At 37.1% G+C, this 19,677-nt stretch overlaps 1 protein-coding gene across 1 annotated transcript in view; it reads right to left on the bottom strand.

Moving 5' to 3' along the window:
* DCHS2 (dachsous cadherin-related 2) overlaps positions 1–19,677 on the bottom strand; it is a 300,517-nt gene that overhangs the window by 102,530 nt on the left and 178,310 nt on the right. The window contains 5 exon segments of the mRNA XM_070474720.1: positions 4,252–4,491; positions 7,801–8,644; positions 9,692–9,849; positions 15,826–15,925; positions 18,880–19,067. Of these exon segments, the coding sequence (XP_070330821.1) occupies positions 4,252–4,491; positions 7,801–8,644; positions 9,692–9,849; positions 15,826–15,925; positions 18,880–19,067 (1,530 nt within the window).

Raw genomic sequence — 19,677 nt, 5'->3', positions numbered from 1 at the left:
CTGCAGCCTGCAGAAGTGAGTCCACAAATGCAGGTCAGAACCTACCCCAAGACCAGCTGGTCTCTGGCCCTTGAGTAACAGGAGCAGAGTGTACTGCTGGGACATAGGATGATCTCTATAGAGGGCCACTTCTCCAAGGTCAAGAAACATAACTGATATTCCACATCCATAAAAATGGAAATTCAGACAAAACGAGACAGCAGAGGAATATGTTCTAGGTGAAGGAACAAGATAAAACTCCAGGAAAAACAACTAAGTGAAGTGGAAATAGGGAAATCTACCTGAGAAAGAGTTCACTATAATGATGACAAAGATGATCCAAGAACACAAGAAACAAATGGATGCACAGAGTGAGAAGTTATAAGAAGTTTTAAACAAAGAGAAAAAATATAAAGAGCAACCAACAGAGTTGACGAATACAATAACTGAAACGAGAACAACACTCAACACTAATTTATAAGGACTATCAGAAGTGATCTACTTTCATCCAGCAGGAACAACAGTATATCTTTATGTAAACTCTTCCATTACCAGCCATCATCTACTCAGCAGAGATAAAGATCATCTCAGCATCTAGTATTTCATCACACTGATCTACTACTGTGATGACATTGCAATTGGATCTGATGATGAGAAAGAAGTAACTTAGAAATCTTAATTAGATATATATGTTGGAACAGCAGCTGGCAAACTATAGCCCACTAGCCAAATCCAGCCTGTTGCCTTATTTTGTAAAGTTCCATGGGAGTCCAGCTACATTTATTTCTTTATGTATTATCTACTGCTGCTGTCTTGCTCCAATATCAGTGTTGAGTAATGGAGACCATATAGCCTGCACAACCTGAAACAATCACTATTTTGCCCTTTACAGAGAAAAGTTTGCATAACTCTATCCTAGAGTAAAGGTTGGTGAGTGATAGGAACTGAGAACAGAGAGAAACACCACAACCACTTATTGAAGTGCCTGGTTGTTAAGCTAAAAGAGAATAGAAATTTATCCTAAAATCATAAGGAATTAATAATGAATTCTGACCAGGGGAGTGTTGATTTCAGATTTACTTTTTATGAATATCATTTTTCATGTAATTCCTCAACTGGACAATGCCTCTACAACTCAACCATTTCCAAAGCAGAAACAGGATTGTGCCTGGCTGAGTGAATGAAGAAATAAACAAATGAATGAGTTCAGAAGAGTAAAGGCAGCTTGAAGCAGCCTATTTCACAGATGCTGCAGTTTCTCAAGTCATGCAGTCAAAAAGTTACTACACTCCCATATCATAACTTGCATTATCTTAGAGACCTGGGATAAAGGCAAGTGAAGTATTAAAGTGTTTTGAATCTATGAGTTCACCTTTAAAAGGCAGGCAGACAGACAAATAATCATACAATCACGGCACCATGTATTAAATGAAATAGGATTATATTTCCAAGTTTTAATAGTGATGGTCTCTGGGTGAGTAGTCCTTTTTCTTTCTCTGTTTACTCTTTCATTAATTCTAAGATTTCCCCCCAATTTTAATATACCTGGAGTTGGATGCTTCTTACAATTAATGGTGTCTCAGATTCAGGGAAATAGATGAAATACTGTCATGGCAGTGTTCCTAACTTTGCTCCAAGAGGAGGGTGTTGGGTCCAGCTGTTCACCCAGCACGAGACAGTTTCCAAGAAACCAGATGTAGAGTTTGTTCACAATAAATCCAGATGCAGAATACATTTTTATGGGATAGAGAATAAAATTTCACTATAGAATTCAACGTTTTAGCATGGCAATGTGCTGTTGTGCTATTGTGTATTCACCCTGAATGAGCCAATGCATCAACCGGACTGAGTCATCTTTCCTGGAGGGGCACCCTTCCTCCCAGGACTAGGGGAGAGGTACCCCTGGGGGTAGATCTTTTCTCACTAACAATGGAGCTCTTGTTGGTGGCACCAAACGCTGTAGCAGTTTTAATATCTTAGTTAAAACGTGGTAGTTGTTTTTCCCATTTAATACAAGAAAAACTCCTGTTAGAACCAGGGTGAGTCATACATCATAAACATTCAGTACTCAAATTCCTATGGGTTTTGAATGCCAAACAAGACTGTAGGCTTACATTTTTAAAAACTACATTGTAGAATGCTAGAAAACACATGTTAACCTTTCAAGTATTAAGTAAAGCAATAGTATTTTTAAGAATACATACTATTAAGCAAGCCATTAATAAATTCCAATGTGATGCCAGATATGTTGAAATCCTGACATTTAATTCTTGTGCATAATCCTTCTTCATTGTCTTAACCCAACAAGCAAAGAAGAAAAAAGATATAGGAAAAACACGTTCAAAAGCACATGCAAACATCCAAATTCACATGTACTGACATGACCATTGATTTAACAGATCTGGCCTCATTAAAAAAACTGAGATTTCAGTAAACCAAGATTGTACACAAAACTTGTGAAGGTACATGAGACTCAGGAAATGCTAATTGTATATCTCAAACACCCACAAATGGAAAGCCAGAAAACCAGCAATTTTGCATCCAAATTTCCTGGCAAATCATAATCTCTAAAGTAATGAACTTTCAATTAAATTATAAATAACAAGTTGCAGACCATTCATTCCAAAAGAAAGGGACACTACCACTTGGCAACTTGACAGTGAAAACTGGAAAGCATATTTTGGTAGGCATCCTTAGTTGGCATATGAAAACTTCCGAGACAAATTCTTTTCTTCTTCAAATATTAAAGTAAATAAATATTCTTTCATAGAATCAGTTCTAAAAAATACATTAATAAAGTCAAGGGGAGGAAGCATTTTACAAACTTTAAATGATCGCTAAATCACACACCAGTGACTGGTTCTGCATTTCGTAAGTCTGCACTTTGGGAAGTGGTTTCTATGTTGCCCAGAGCCCTGCGTGACTCAATTTACATCAGAAAATGCTCTCAAAGACCTTTACTGTATGGGATATATTGGAAACACAAAGCTCATGTGTATTCTCCATTGTTTCTATCATCTAAAAACCACACTGCCAGAAACATGCTCAATTCTTAAAGCGGAGTTGGGACGAGCAATTGCCAGCGCACTCTAGCCCTCTGGGTGAGTACAGCAAGCAAAACTCTTTGATCACACTGCCCCGTTCTGGTCAAAAGAGAAAATTGGGCTGGCCCATCAAAGATTTTGTAGCACCACAAAAAATACATTTCTTTAAAAGAGGATGTTTCCCCAAAGGGCAAAGCATCTAAATGGTAAATAACTTAAAAGTTCAAGAAAAATGTATCTTATACTCCTCTGATGAACAATTTAGGAGGTAAATGCTGGTGTTCATACTATTATTTTCATAGAAACATCTGTTACAGTTCTTTCAAGAAAAGAACAAAATATTATATCGATTATGCACTGCCAATTGCTATATACAAACATTCATTTAAAAGACCAACTTATTAAACTATTTGTATTAATTCAGATGGGAAAGTTCAGCATATGCTATTAATGGCAAATACTTCATTATAATTTTTATAAGTATTTAGTTTAAAATTTTAAAAGCATATTATTAGAGTTACTGAAACTTAAATGTCCCCCAAAAGTCACAGTGATATTGAAAAGAAATTCTAAGATATTTGAAAATCCCTAGTCATAGTAACTGCTCATTTCAAAGTCATTTGCCTGGGCACAGTGGTTGGTATTAACATTAACAATGTCACAGCAACGATGGGAATTAACCTTCGCTGACCATTTGTTGTGCCAAACTCGGTCTCAGCTCTCTATAGGTAACAACTCTTTCGTCCTCAGAACTAGGAATTAGGCTCTATTGTAACCCCCATTTTACAGACAAGGAAACCAAGGAGCAGACAGAACTAGTACAAAGCTGATGCAAGGTTACACAGCTTAAGCGGTGCTTCTGGGATTCAAACCCAGGCAGGCTGACAACAGCATTCTCTCTTCTATTACGCTATGCATTGGGGAAATCAGGAGCCAGTTACCTTCTGGTACTTACGTACCTTGCTACTACAATCTGAAAAAAAAATGTCATACTTTGTCTATACTTGTTTATTTTCAAGATCAAATCAATAAATTTCATGCTAATTAGATATGTATCTACTATAATAATAAAACTTAATATAAGCAAATGCTACAAAAACTACACATTATACATTCATTTTTTACATGAAATCTGAGACAACTAGCAACTGTTTTCAAATTTCTGGTAAATTTCTGATCCATTTTTAATTTTAACATCAATTACTTAGTTCCCATATTTTTGAGTTACCTGAATCTCTGTCCACTGCTTCAACTCTTGTGACAAACTCTCCTGGATTTTGGTTTTCTTTAACTGAAGCTTCATACAGGTGCTGCTTAAATACTGGGGCCTCATCATTCACATCAAGAACAGTAATTGTCAAAGTCTGGGATGAAGAAAGTGTTGGTGTGCCATCATCTAGTGCCAGAAGGGTCAGAATGTGCTGACTTTTTATCTCATAATCCAAAGGAGATGCGGTAGTTAGAAAACCTGTTTTGAAAGAGGAGAAAAGTAATATATAATATTCTTTGAGGAAGTCATGCTTACTCTACTTTTGCATAATTTCTCTAACCTGCTAAAAATTCAAAAGCTTTCTCTGTTAAAGAATTTAAATTTATATATTATCTAGAATAAAAGAGAACATTTTAAATCAGAAAAGTCATCCTAATTTAAATATAAGAACGAATGAGAATTCATAAATAATCCATCATGTACCATTATCTACTGAGATGATTACATCAAGAATATTCATCTACCCAACATCTATCTTCATTTAAAAAAAGATACCACTATAATGGCAGAAAATGAAGAGGAACTAAAGATCCTATTGATGAGGGTGAAAGAAGAGAGCTAAAAAGCTAGCTTAAAACTCTTCATTCAAGAAACTAAGATCATGGCATCTGGTCCCATCACGTTAAGAGAGTCAATTCTTAGGCAGGTTGATAACAAGTCCGGGGGTCCCCAAGGAGAGAGGGGTCTGGAATTCTCAAAGAGGGGGAAAGGACAAAAGTTTTTTTTTTTTCTCTACATTACTTAGTCACAAAGTCACATAAGTCACATTTTTATCTTTAAGCCTCAAACTGATGATTACACAACAAACAACTCAGTTCAAACTCTATACTAAGGATTATATAACAATAATGTATCCTGCTTCAGGACAGTTTCTGGAAAAAACCTTCTGGCTGATCGTGTTATCTTAAAATGTAAATTATGGGAGTGGATCTAGTAAGATCTTTACAACCTCCGGGCATTCTTTTGATTCATTGTAATAACTAATTAAAAAGTATATAACTCCCTTGCTAACACTAGCGAAGGGGGCACTCTCCATCCCCTTCTGATGTCTATATTGGAAGTTCTCCCTACCCCTTTTCTTACTTTAATAAAACTTCATTACACAAAAGCTCTGAGCCAAGGCCAAGCCTCGCCTCTGGCCCCAGATTGAAGTCTTCTCCTTTGGAGGCCAAGAATCCTGGCGTCTTTCGTGGTTCAGCAACAACCTTTCAACTTCACGGCACATAGAAGGGGTAGAAGAGGAAACAGTGACAGATTTTACTTTCCTGAGCTTCAAAATCACTGTAGACAGTGACTGCAGCCATGAAATTAAAGAAAGGCTTGCTTCCTGGAAGAAAAACTCTGACAAACCTAGACAGCATATTAGAAAGCAGAGACATCACTTTGCCAACAAAGGTCCATATCATTAAAGCTATGGTTTTTCTAGTCGTCATGTATGGATGTGAAAGCTGGACCATAAAGAAGGCTGAATGCCAAAGAATTGATGTTTTCGGGTTGTGGTGCTGGAGAAGACTCTTGAGAGTCTCTTGGACTGCAAGATCAAACCAGTTAGTCCTAAAGAAAAACAACCCTAAGTATTCATTGGAAGGATTGATACTGAAGCTGAAGCTCCAATACTTTGGCCATCTGATGCAAAGAGCCAACTCATCAGAAAAGACTCTGATGCTGGGAAAGACTGAGGGCACGAGGAGAAGGGAGCGACAGAGGACCAGATGGTTGGATGGCATCACCGACTCAACGAACATGAGTTTGAGCAAACTCCAGAAGACAGTGAAGGACAGAGCATCCTGGCATGCTGCAGTCCACGGGGTCACAAAGAGTGGGACATGAGTTAGCAACTGAATAACAAGGTTCCAACAGTATCCCTCTGTATGTCCAAGGACACTTCATGTGTAAATGTGACCAAGTTACACAAAGTTACGGTTATATCCTTTAAGAGATTAAGTTTCTGTTATAAAGTTATAGTTTCTTTATACTATTCTCAGTTAACTATCTTTTATATTAATAAAAATAATAAAGACTTTATAACTAGGACAATAAAATTCACAAATAAAATGTCTCTATCCAACTGCCACTGAAGTACATAATTCATATAAGCCACATGTTATAAAAACTTGCATACACATATTTGTTACATAATTCCAACTGTCACATTTTTTCTTTTAGAATTGATGCTTGCTTATCTAACATATGTTTATAAGAACATTTCTTCAACTAATTAAAGAGGTTTACTGAGTCATATTTTATAAAACGGCTTCTCAATAATTACTAATCATTTTATACCTTATAGAAAAAAGCCACAACCTTACTTTGTCTTGATTAAAAAAAAAATGAACCTTATGAGAAAAAAAAAGCCCATTTCATACGAGTATATTCAGTAATTAGCATTTTATGATGTTAAAAAGATCTGAAACAGCCACTGCAATTGTTCAAGATTCATGATACCTATATTACTGAGACACAACTCTATTTTTATCCACTCTCTTTAACAACCTGAAATAGACCTTCCTTAGCCATTCTGGAAAGCATTTTAAGCATTGCTGAAACAGATCCTTGGAGACCCTAGCTCTAACAGAAATCAGCAACTGGGTCTGGGCTCTCTCTCTGTCAGCGGGGCTTTTAGGTAGCGTGCAAGCAGGCCTCAGAATGGAACCATATGCACAGGGTTTAATAAATATTTTGATGAAATTTTCCAACAGTATACAGCCAGACTATAATCATGACTTCCAAATCCTACACATTCAATCTCACTTTCAAATAATGTTCTTATTAACAGTTGGGCCAAATGGTATACATCTGAGATTTTTTTCCTACACACACACACACACACACACACACACACACATATATATATAAACTGGTGAGAAAATGTCAGTATTACAAGGTTGATACTTCGTATATGTAACTGTCCATCAAGCTACATCAAAACTTTTAGAAGACAGTATCTAGCAACATGGTGACAACAATACAAGAGCAGTGACATCGAGTATCATTTCTGCAGAGTACTGAAGAGTGAATAAATGGTTCTGCCAAAAATAAAATGGTTCAGTTGTGAAAAGTGAGGGTCTTGATGTCCAAATCAATCCAACTATTTAAAAACACATGATTTCCAACTATGTACAAGGCTATGTTTCTATGATCTTAGAGATGCTTTGATAGTAAAGTCTTTGATTAACGTGGTTGACTAGTCACATTCTACCTTATTTTGGTATACCTCCTACCCTATGAACACATACAATGAGGGCAAAGAAGTTGGCTACTGTAAAATATTCACCCAGGAAATGGGACCTAGCTACAAAGCAGATCTATATTAACAAACAGGCTAACTACTGCTGGTTTTCTGAAAACAACCTCTATGCCTACCACCTGTATAAGTTAAATGGTAAGTCAAGTCAGATTTCCTTAATGGGTATGCGTCTTGAGAAGATCACTTGGTAACAGGACACCGGAAAGGATAAATGCGAGCGCGCAATCACAGGCTGTAACCGACAGTGACGTGGACAGTACCTGATGACTCATCTAGCATAAAGGCCATGTTTTCATTTCCCGAGAGGATGCTGAATGTTACTTTTCCATTCCTTCCTGCATCTGGATCTTGAGCAGTTATGTGATGCACCAAGGAGCCCACCGCAGCATCCTCTCTGACACGGGCGATGGGGAAAGACGTAAAAGTGGGACTGTGGTCATTCACATCCAGAATCACTACCTTCGCCATCAGCGATCTCAGTCGCCGGTCTGTCGCGTTCACAGCCTGGTCCGATGCGGTCACTGTCAGGACAACAGTGGGAACTCTCTCCCTGTCAAGGGGAGACGTGGTGACCAAAGTGCCAGTGGAGGGGTGGATGAGGAAGGGGTTCATTCCAGGGTGGCTGGCTTCAATGAAGTAGTGTATTCTACTGTTCAAAAAACTGCCATCACCATCTTTGGCATTGAAGATGTGCACCAGAGTGCCAACGGGGGAGTCCTCTGCTACGCTTATCACAATGAACTCCTCCCGGAAAGATGGGGAGTGGTCATTCTGATCTTCCACAGCAACACTCAGGAAGACCGTGCTATTCACAGGAGGGCTTCTGCTGTGGTCTTCAGTTACCACCCTGAAGAGGTAATGAGACATCATTTCATAATCCAGTTCCTTAAAGAGGAACAAGTCTCCTGTTGAGCCGTCCACTTCAAAGTGACCATCCTTGTCATCTGCAGCGATACTAAAATGCAACTTTCCACCACGCTGTCGTTGAAGGTGATCAGGCGACTTTATCAAGCTCATTACTTTTGAAGGCTTCAAGTTTTCTGGTATAACTAAATGTCTAATATTCTGAGAAATTACGGTTCTCCCTTTGGATAGTGGTATCACCTGAAATAAGAATAAAAAGGAGCTGTTAATTTGCAGTATTTTAATAATTTAATCAACACAGGTGCTGCTATTCTTTTGGAAGCTAATTCCTTCTATTCATGATGTGTATATATACATATTACAAATAAATATATATATGTTAATTGATGAGAAAATGTCTTTTCTTTTGTTGCCTAATTCCAGTATGTCTCTGAAAATTAAAAATTGCATAATATCTAGGAGATAAGAAAGCACAGGATTTTTCTACTTCCCATTTGCTGTAATGCATGCAATGATAGTTTGCAAATGAGGACCAAGGTAGTTAGTTCCACAAGCTACTCTAAATCCTAGAAACCCTTGTCTCCTTAACAACAATATCTGCATACACTTAAGTATTATGTGTCTGCTTACCTGAAATTAGAGACTTGAGATGTTATGATAGAATTTTCTCCTAAACCACATATCCTTCGTCAGTAAATAATATACTTTGAAAACAGAATACTTGGGGATATATATTCTTGATTAGTATTCATACCTATGTTAATTTTTCTGATTATCATGTGCTTGAATAAAAAATCTTCCTATAGTCATCTTGTTTTTGATGGGTTGGTGTAATTTTTTTCCTACTATCAAGACTTCCCACAAATCATTAAATATGGATCTCAAGTGACTTTCTAACTTTTAAAATAGTTACAAAAACTATGTGATTTATTATTGGTCATTTGTTTATAAATAAGTCTTCTGCAAATTTACCAGGTCCTTGCAATTAGGAAAAAAGAAAAGATTTTTTTGTTCTTCATTAAAAAAGTAGTATAAATATCCACATAGTGATGAAAGTATCTTGTCAGTAACTGTACAAAGTTAAAATAAAAATTTATTTAAATATAATAATTTCTCAAATGGTAGTAAAGTCACTTAATATAATGTACACATGTATCTGCAACACTCTTTAAAGGGAGTATTCATATTTTTAAAGTATTTTCACTGTATACATTTGTATATAAAGTAAAAAAAATCTTTCAGAGCATCTGAGCATTTTCCACCACTTTGTGTGATGTGAGTTATTACCTGAATATTAATAACTGCCTGTCCTTGAAGAGGAGGCACTCCTTGGTCACTGGCAATTACAGTCATCCTGTAAGAAGGTCCATAATCATGTGAAAGTACTCTAGTTGTTCTTATTTCACCACTGTTGGCATCAATCTTGAAGTGATCAGAACTGTCTTCTACACATACATACACACACACACAAAATTAAGAAATGAATGTTAGTTAATAATGCAGAATACAGAGAATTAACTAATACAAATATATATGTGATCATTTGGGAGATTTATTTACCTTAAGCTCTGTGAGAATATGAACATAAGGATAATACTAAAAATATAGGCAAGAAATGTAACAGATTACAAAAACTTTATTATGGAAATTTTCACATATTAAAAATTAGACAATGATATAATGAACTTTCGCGTGCCTAGCACTTAGCTCCAGTATTTATCAGTTCATGTGCCACAACATTCAGCAATCCCAATCCTGGGCATAAATCCTGACAAAACTACAATTCAAAAAGATACATGTGTTTCTATATTCATAGCAACATTATTCACAATAGCTGGGATACAGAAACAACCTAAATGTCCATCAACAGGAGAATAGGTAAAAAAGATGCAGATTATAAACCCAATGGAATATGACTCAGCCATAAAAATTGAAATAATGCCATTTGCAACAGCATGGATGGACCCAGAGATCATCATAAAGCGAAGTAAGTCAGACAAGAAAGACAAACACCATTTGATATCACTTACATGTCAAATCTAAACCATGAAACAAATGAACGGGGCTATGAGACAGAAACAGACTCACAGAGAACAGACTGGCTGCCGAGGGGCAAGAAGGCAGCGACGCGATGGGTTGGGATTAGCCGATGCAAACTATCATATAAACAGTGGATGAATAACAAGGACCTACTGCATAGCACAGGGAATTATATTCAATATCCTATAATAAACCATATGGAAAAGGATAAAAATAATAATATTTGTTAACTCATGGCTAATATTATTAGACATTCAGATATTTCCCTTCCCTGTCTTCTTTTGAAGCAAATCTCAGAAATCATATCATTTCTTCTGCATATTTTTCAACACACATCTCTAAAAGATAAGGAAACATATAATCATAGTATTATATTTTTAAAATTAGTAATAATTTCTTCATATTATCAAATTTCTACTTATTTTTAAAATTTCCAACTGTCTCAAATATTTTTTAGTCAATTCAAATTAGGTTTAACATAAACTCCATATATGCATATCTCTTCAGTCTATGCATTCCTGTCATCCATTTATCTATTTATTTATTTTGCAACTCATCTGCTGAAGAATTGACTATGTATCCTGAAGCTTCCCATGATCTATATTTTCCTGTTGCTTGTCTCCAACATGTAGCTTAATATGTTCTTCTGTCCTCTATGTTTTCCTTAAATTAGGAGGTAGATGTAGATAATTAATCAGATTAGGGTTCATTTTAAGGGGAAGACTGCTTCTTAAGTGCTGTGTTGTGTTTTCCTTCAGAGGCACATGTTTGATTGTCTCTTTTTGTGATGTGGGCACCAGTGGCACACAGCCTAGATCCATTAATGATTCACTAAATGTTGCAAAGTATAACATTCTAAGCCTAAGATCCCATCTTCATTTATTGACTGGAATGTATTACTCAAGAGAATTGTCTTCTTATCTGTTTATTGGTAACCCACTGGGGCAGTTCATTATAGGAAGTCAGGATAAATGTTTGATAGTAAAATTTTATTTAACAGTCTTCAAAATAATGGATTTGTTTACTAACATCCTTCAGTACTCCAACTAGGATCATTAAAGGCTTGTTTAGTTTCTGTTTTAGGAGTCATTAAACATAAATTTTGGAGAAGGCAATGGCACCCCACTCCAGTACTCTCTCTTGCCTGGAAAATCCCATGGACGGAGGAGCCTGGTAGGCTGCAGTCCACGGGGTCTCGAAGAGTTGAACACGACTGAGCAGCTTCACTTTCACTTTTCACTTTCATGCATTGGAGAAGGAAATGGCAACCCACTCCAGTGTTCTTGCCTGAAGAATCCCAGGGGCGGCGGAGCCTGGTGGGCTGCCGTCTATGAGGTCACACAGAATCGGACACGACTGAAGCGACTTAGCAACAGCCGCAGCAAACATAAATTTAAACATATCATGAAAGGGTAAATCTATTGCCATTATTATCCCTACTGACGTTCACACTGCTTCATCTCTGAACATTAGGATCTTCTTAAAGGTGATTCCCAGGGCTTCCCAGGTGGCGCTAGTGGTAAAGAATCTGCCTGCCAATGCTGGAGACACAAGAGACATGGGTTTGACACCTGGGCTGCGAAGATCCCCTGGAGAAGGGCATGGCAACCCACTCCAGTATTGTTGCCTGGTGAATCCATGGACAGAGGAGCCTGATGGGCTATAGTCCACGAGGTTGCACAGAGTCGGACAAGACTGATGCGACTTAGCATGCATGCACAAAGGTGGTTCCCAAGTGTTTGATATGATCTAGTCATCTTTAGCAGCCTCCTGGTATCTGGTTTAACAAAATGTTACAGACTCATCTTGAAGATTTCCTGTCCGAGACCTAGAGTCAGTCATTTCTCCAAGGAATCCTGGTTTCTTCCATGGAACACAGTATCGGGGGGCTGTATTCTGCTCATTGCTTCTGGGTCACCCATTCTTTCCAGGCCATCTTCAGTGGACAGAGAACACACACGAAACCACTAAAATATGTCACAAGTTCATATTGATGTTTCTAATTCATATTGATTATGGTAAGGTTTTTTTTCTAGTTTGTTAAAGAATAGATTGGTATTCTTTCATAAAATCTTAATACTTCAAACAATCCAAAAAAGTCAGAGTCTTGGGCCAGTAATGACTCTCTTTCATTCTTTTATTCAGCTGTCAACGAGTCATTACAATACAACAGACACTTTACCAGTTATAGGGGAAATAAGGGCAAATAAAAAAGCAGTCCTGCCCTTAAGAAAGTCAGAGTACAGAGCCGGAAATTATGTAACATTTGTGGGTTGTGATATCTATGCTTCAATCCATTTACTCCATCCTCATAGGATATAAACAAAGATATGTATATGTATATATAAATATATGTGTAAACAAATATATATATATGTTCCCATTATATTGATTTTTATCTTGTTATTTTATATTTTGTAGTTGCCTCTATTTTGCAATTGGATGAAGTTAAAGCAAGGGTATGAATAACATAATAGATAACACCATATTTTTATATTGCTATGTCCCAAGTATCAGAGTAAAGACTAATTTTTTAAAAAAAGATCCACATCTCAAACTTTCAGAACTATATGATGACCATCCATGGAAACACTTCCAGGTTGGTAAAGTCCCAATATTTCTTCAGAATTTTTAAAGAAATGACAAACTATAAGTACAGCAGGAAACCTGTGTATACCTCCAAATTTCATTTCCCTTTTTCTTCCCTGTAGACAGTCTCTGTCTTAAAGTGGAGATGTATCTCTCTAGTCCGTATATTCATGGACAGTTTCTAGCATGGTTGTAGTTCTTTCCAAATAATGGCATCATGGAAGGATTATAGCTTAACTTATGTGTGTGTGTGTGTGTGTGTGTGTGTGTGTGTGTCTGTGTGTCTGTCTCTCTGCAGCAGGTTCATTGTCCCTGAACAATGCACTCTGTCACCTTATGCAGCATGAACATGATTTGCATTTTCATTTCTTTCTGCTTTCAGGTCTTTCACCAATATTTTGTGATTTTCTACACAAAGGTCTTGAATATCTTTCACTGAAATTTTCCTCCATATGCTTTTCATCAAGATGATTTTGATTTGGAAGAAAGGGAAACATTTAATTTGTGGGCTCTCCTTTAAAGAGAATAGGACAATATTCCCATGCCAGAGAAGCCCCAACAAGTGAAGAACCTACACGTCATGATCTTCAAAGCAAGCCAGACCCTACACACTATGATTTTCTTTGTTACAGTGAATCAGACCTTTGAAATCCTGCTTAGTTTTTAAAATGCTAGTGATTTTTGTATATTGACATTGCTCCCAGAAATTTTTTTATGCTATTGATTCCAATGGTTTGCCTGTAGCATATTTGGGGTTTTCCATGCAGACAATTAAATTATCTGCAGGTAAGAGCAATGTTGTCTTTTGCTTCCCTATGTTTGTATCAAACATGACAAAGCAAAAAATGCCTTTTAAAATGGTATAAAGACATAATGTCAACTAAAGGTAATCATTGGACCCAATCACAGGAATGCAATGCCTGTGCATTCTCAAAGAAACACAAACATAAGCCTGTCTCAGTAAAATTCCCACATACACATACATGAGTGTACATATGTGATATTTTGAGTATGATTTACTCTGACCTTAAGAATATTTAATTTTCATAGAGATTTACAGGTGCTTGGTATTTATGTCTTCATGGTATATATGTTTTTATGGGGAAGCGTTAGTCACTCAATCATATCTGACTCTTTGCAACCCCATGGACTATACAAGCTACTAGGTTCCCCGGTCCATGTAATTCTCTAGGCATGAATACTGGAGAGGGAAGCCATTCCCTTCTCTAGGGGATCTTCCCAACTCAGGGATTGAACCTGGGTCTCCTGTATTACAGGCAGATCCTTTACCATCTGAGCCACCAGGGAAGCCCTGTCTTTATATGTCTTTATACTCAATATCACTTCACCCTCGCCTTCTCCCAGAGTCCACAAGTCTGTTCTATACATCTGAGTCTCTTTTTCTGTTTTGCATATAGGGTTATCGTTACCATCTTTCTAAAGTCCATATATATGTGTTAGTATACTGTAATGGTCTTTATCTTTCTGGCTTACTTCGTTCTGTATAATGGGCTCCAGTTTCATCCATCTCATAAAAAGATAACCTCTTTAACAAGTGGTGCTGGGAAAACTGGTCAACCACCTGTAAAAAAATGAAACTAGAACACTCTCTAACACCATACACAAAAATAAACTCAAAATGGATTAAAGATCTAAATGTAAGACCAGAAACTATAAAACTCCTAGAGGAGAACATAGGCAAAACACTCTCCGACATAAATCACAGCAGGATCCTCTATGACCCACATCCCAGAATTTTAGAAATAAAAGCAAAAATAAACAAATGGGACCTAATGAAACTTAAAAGCTTTTGCACAACAAAGGAAATTATAAGCAAGGTGAAAAGACAGCCCTCAGATTGGGAGAAAATAATAGCAAACGAAGCAACAGACAAAGGATTAATCTCAAAAATATACAAGCAACTCCTCCAGCTCAACTCCAGAAAAATAAATGACCCAATCAAAAAATGGGCCAAAGAACTCAACAGACATTTCTCCAAGGAAGACATACAGATGGCTAACAAACACATGAAAAGATGCTCAACATCACTCATTATCAGAGAAATGCAAATCAAAACCACAATGAGGTACCATTATACGCCAGTCAGGATGGCTGCTATCCAAAAGTCTACAAGCAATAAATGCTGGGGAGGGTGTGGAGAAAAGGGAACCCTCTTACACTGTTGGTGGGAATGCAAATGAGTACAGCCACTATGGAAAATAGTGTGGAGATTTCTTAAAAAGCTGGAGATAGAACTGCCATATGACCCAGCAATCCCACTTCTGGGCATACACACCAAGGAAACCAGATCTGAAAGAGACATGTGCACCCCAATGTTCATCGCAGCACTGTTTATAATAGCCAGGACATGGAAGCAACCCAGATGCCCATCAGCAGACGAATGGATGAGGAAGCTGTGGTACATATACACCATGGAATATTACTCAGCCATTAAAAAGAATTCATTTGAATCAATATCACTTTTTATACATTAACTATTAATAGTGCTTTCCTCAATAAAAGCTGATTTGCATTTTTCTATTATTGAAAATTATTCATTTAAAGTGGATGATCGGTTGATTTCTCTTTAGAACATGAAAAAAATGTATGATTTTACATTAAACTTTTAAATTCTTTTTTAAAAAGGTGATTCTAAAAAACAAGAAAATCATTTTGTGTGCAATTTGGTGTTATTTTCAGCATTAACTACTTTCTCAGAAGGAGGAAGATGTTTGGTAGACAACAGAGGAAATGCTAAAAGCTCTTAATCCTTTATGAATAGTAACTTTTACCTGAAGATACTGAATATGTAACTTCTGCATTGTTTCCTTCATCAAGATCCTTTGCAAACACAGTTGTAACCAACATATTTACAGGCTGACCTTCCAGAACCTGTCATTAAGACAAATGAATGACAAACTAGTAGGTGAAATTTAAACAAGAAATATCAGTGAAACTTGAAACGAAAGAACACAATGCTACTGTTATTTTTTAAGCTATTTTTAAACACACACATAATTCAAATGTCTACCATACAAAGGTTATATGAGTGTAAATCCATGAAAAGAATCCATATTACACATTTAAATGTTTCATTCAATTTGAACAAATTATCTGCAGCATTTAAACTAATTTTGAGAGGAAAAAAAGGAAATAAAACTGACTAAAAAATCTCAGATTTTTGATGCAAGAAGCAATAATTAGAACCAAACATGGAACAATGGACTGGTTCAAAATTGGTAACGGTGTATGTCAAGGCTGTATATTGTCACCTTACTTATTTAACTTATATGCAGAGTACATCATACGAAATGCTGGGCTGGATGAAGCACAAGCTGGAATTAAGATTGCAGGGAGAAATATCAATAACCTCAGATATGCAAATGACATCACCCTTATAGCAGAAAACGAAGAGGAACTAAAGAGGCTCTTAATGGAGGTGAAATGGGAGAGTGAAAAAGCTGGCTTAAAACTCAGCATTCAAAAAAATGAAGATCATGGCATCTGGTCCCATCACTTCATGGCAAATAGATGGGAAAACAATGGAAACGGGGACACACTTTATTTTCTTGGGCTCCAAAATCACTGCAGATGGTAACTGCAGTCATGAAATTTAAAATGCTTGCTCCTTGAAAGAAAAGCTATGAACAACCTAGACAGCATATTAAAAAGCAGAGACACTACTTTGCCAACAAAGATCCATATAGTCAAAGATATGGCTTTTTCAGTAGTCATGTATGGATGTGGAAATTGGACCATAAAGAAAGCTGAGGGCTGAAGAACTGATGCTTTTGAACTGTGGTGTTGGAGAAGACTCTTGAGAGTCCCTTGGACTGCAAGGAGATTCAACCAGTCCATCCTAAAGGAAATCAGGCCTGAATATTCATTGGAAGGACTGATGCTGAAGCTGAAGTCCAATACTTTGGCCATCTGATATTAAGAGCTGACTCATTAGAAAAGACCCTGATCCTGGGAAAGATATTTTTTTTCCCCCTGGGAAAGATTGAAGGCCAGGAGGAGAAGGGGACGACAGAGGACAAGATGGGAGGATGGCATCACTGACTCAGTGGACACGTGTTTGAGCAAGCTCCGGGAGATGGTGAAGGACAGAGAAGCCTGGCATGCTGCAGTCCATGGGGTTGCTAAGAGTCAGACACAACTGAGCAACTAAATAACAACAAAAAGAATTCTAGCTTCTTATTCATCACCTTCTTAGGGCATTTTTAAAGGTTCAAAACATGCTAAAGATAAACATAGACTATTATTTCAGGAAAGGTATCTTATTCACTAACAGAAACTTTCCTGGAATACTGAAACACACATGTGGAACTGAACTCCAAGTTTATGTTCTATTGCCTAATTAAGCTGTGAAATGTCATACTCAGGCTTTCCTGATGGCTCAGCAGGTAAAGAATCCTCCTGCAACACAAGAGATGCAGGAGATGCAGGTTCAGTCCCTGGGTCAGGAAGACCTCCTTGATAGAGGGCATGGCAACCCACTCCAGTATTCTTGCCTGGAAAATCCCATGGACAGAGGAACTGGCAGGCTACGATCCACAGGATCGTAGAGTCAGACATGACTAAAGCAACTGAGCACACTGTACCCATGTCATGCATAAAATGAAATAATATAAAATCATAAGGATGGCATCATAATGCTCCATGTTGGCAGAATATTCTTTAAATGTGATTTTGGAAGATGAGTTTAAATTTATTAACTTCCTCAATACCTTTTTGTGTTTTTCAACATGCCTATCTGAGCTTAATTTGAATGTTCAATTATTTTAGAGCAATAGCTTCCAAACTTTTTATTTATATAACCCATTCATTTTAAAAGAAGTATGAGTACCTTCAAGATACATTTATCAATTATCTACATGAACTTACATGCTAATTTATTATGTACCTTATAAAACATACGAAAACATGGAAGTGAAAAACATAAGACCACATAAATATAACTAGAAGTTTTTGCATTTGCCTGCAAAGATCAAATGTTACAATCTTTGAGTGCATGTCGGTCGCAAAGAGTTGGACATGACCGAGCATCTGAGCCCATGTGCACCCTTCACTTTAAAGTACAGATTTTTCTGTCTTCAACTAACTGGCTCAAAGATGTTTTTCAGTTGAGCTCTAAACAGAGAAAGGCATGAATATTACTGGAAAAAAAATCCATATCTGAGCACTACTGATAATGAAGTACCGTTATGTTTGTGTACAACAGACAGAACCACATTATTCTAAAACAACTGAATGTGTGATCCTAAGTAGAACATATAAGCATTTTCTTTTTTAAATGCATTAATTTTTTAATTGGGGGACAACTGCTTTACAGTACTGTGTTGGTTTCTGCCATGAATCAGCTATAGGTATACCTTTTCTTTTCTTTTTTTAATAATTGTAGGTTTCACATTTAGATCTTTAATCCATTTTGAGTTTATTGAGTTTTTGTGTATGATCATGTGTGAAACAGATCACCAGTCCAGGTTGGATGCATGAGGCAGGGTGATCAGGGCTGGTGCACTGGGATGACCCAGAGGGATGGGATGTGGAGGGAGTTGGGAGGGGGTTCGGGATGGGGACACATGTACACCCATGGCTGATTCATATCAATGTATGGCAAAACCCACTACAATACTGTAAAGTAATTAGCCTCCAATTAAAATAAATAAATTAATTAAAAAATAATTGTAGGTTTCTATGACATGTAGACAATTCTACATCTAGAAATGTATGCATTTCCACACCAAGACTGACTGGGTAAGTTCATGCTTTTTACCACAAGATGGTGCTCAAAACCAGTGACCAAAAATAATACAAATGTTGCAGGGCTACTTTCTACATACCTTGATGGACAATTCCTTCCCGTCGAGGCACTGTGGGAAATACGGCCTGTTGTCATTGATGTCGGTAACTGAGACATGGACCAGTGTGGTGGCGTTGCGCGGAGGGGAGCCGTGGTCGCTCACGAGGACGGTCACCTGATGGTGTGCCCGCTGCTCGTGATCCAGGGCCACCCAGCTGATAAGTTCACCTGAGGAACACAGAGCAGCATGAGAGAAGACGCCACTGACACCAGAATTTTGGCATTAAGAACCCCATCCAAAATAAAAGAACCCCATCCAGACCAATGCCCAGAAAAGAAAATCAGATATAAAGCTCTCAGAGCACAACTTCCAAAAGCACATTCTTTAGTAATCTAACTCCACTGTTGAAATAATTTTCTGAAGTTTCTTCTGTCATCTTCAATTTGTCATTCTTTGTATTTCAAATTATCTACTATGAACCATTTGAACTAAAGAATGTATAGAGTTATTTATTACTATCTCAAAAAATATATGTATAGTGAGCATAATAACTTCCCAAATAACTTCATGCTTTATAAACCATACTTTGCATGTTCTTGCTCAAAACTGTCTTCTAAGCTATTTCCCTAGTGTTTCATCCCACAGACTCAGGCATAAAATTGTAAATGCTTCCACATACTACCAAGGGCCATCTCCCACTGCAGAGTTCCACCAGGAATTAATTTCCTCACTATCTATGAAAATATCAATTTGTGAGAAAATAATCATGAAGAAACTATTACCTAACATTGCCATTTCTAAGATTTTATTTTTGCCCTCATCCTCCAAATGAAATGA

Source organism: Odocoileus virginianus, chromosome 12 (assembly GCF_023699985.2).
Source record: "Odocoileus virginianus isolate 20LAN1187 ecotype Illinois chromosome 12, Ovbor_1.2, whole genome shotgun sequence".
In the NCBI taxonomy this organism is placed as follows: domain Eukaryota; kingdom Metazoa; phylum Chordata; class Mammalia; order Artiodactyla; family Cervidae; genus Odocoileus; species Odocoileus virginianus.
The sequence above is the reverse complement of the archived record's forward strand: the minus strand, read 5'-3'. Positions and strand labels throughout refer to the sequence as shown.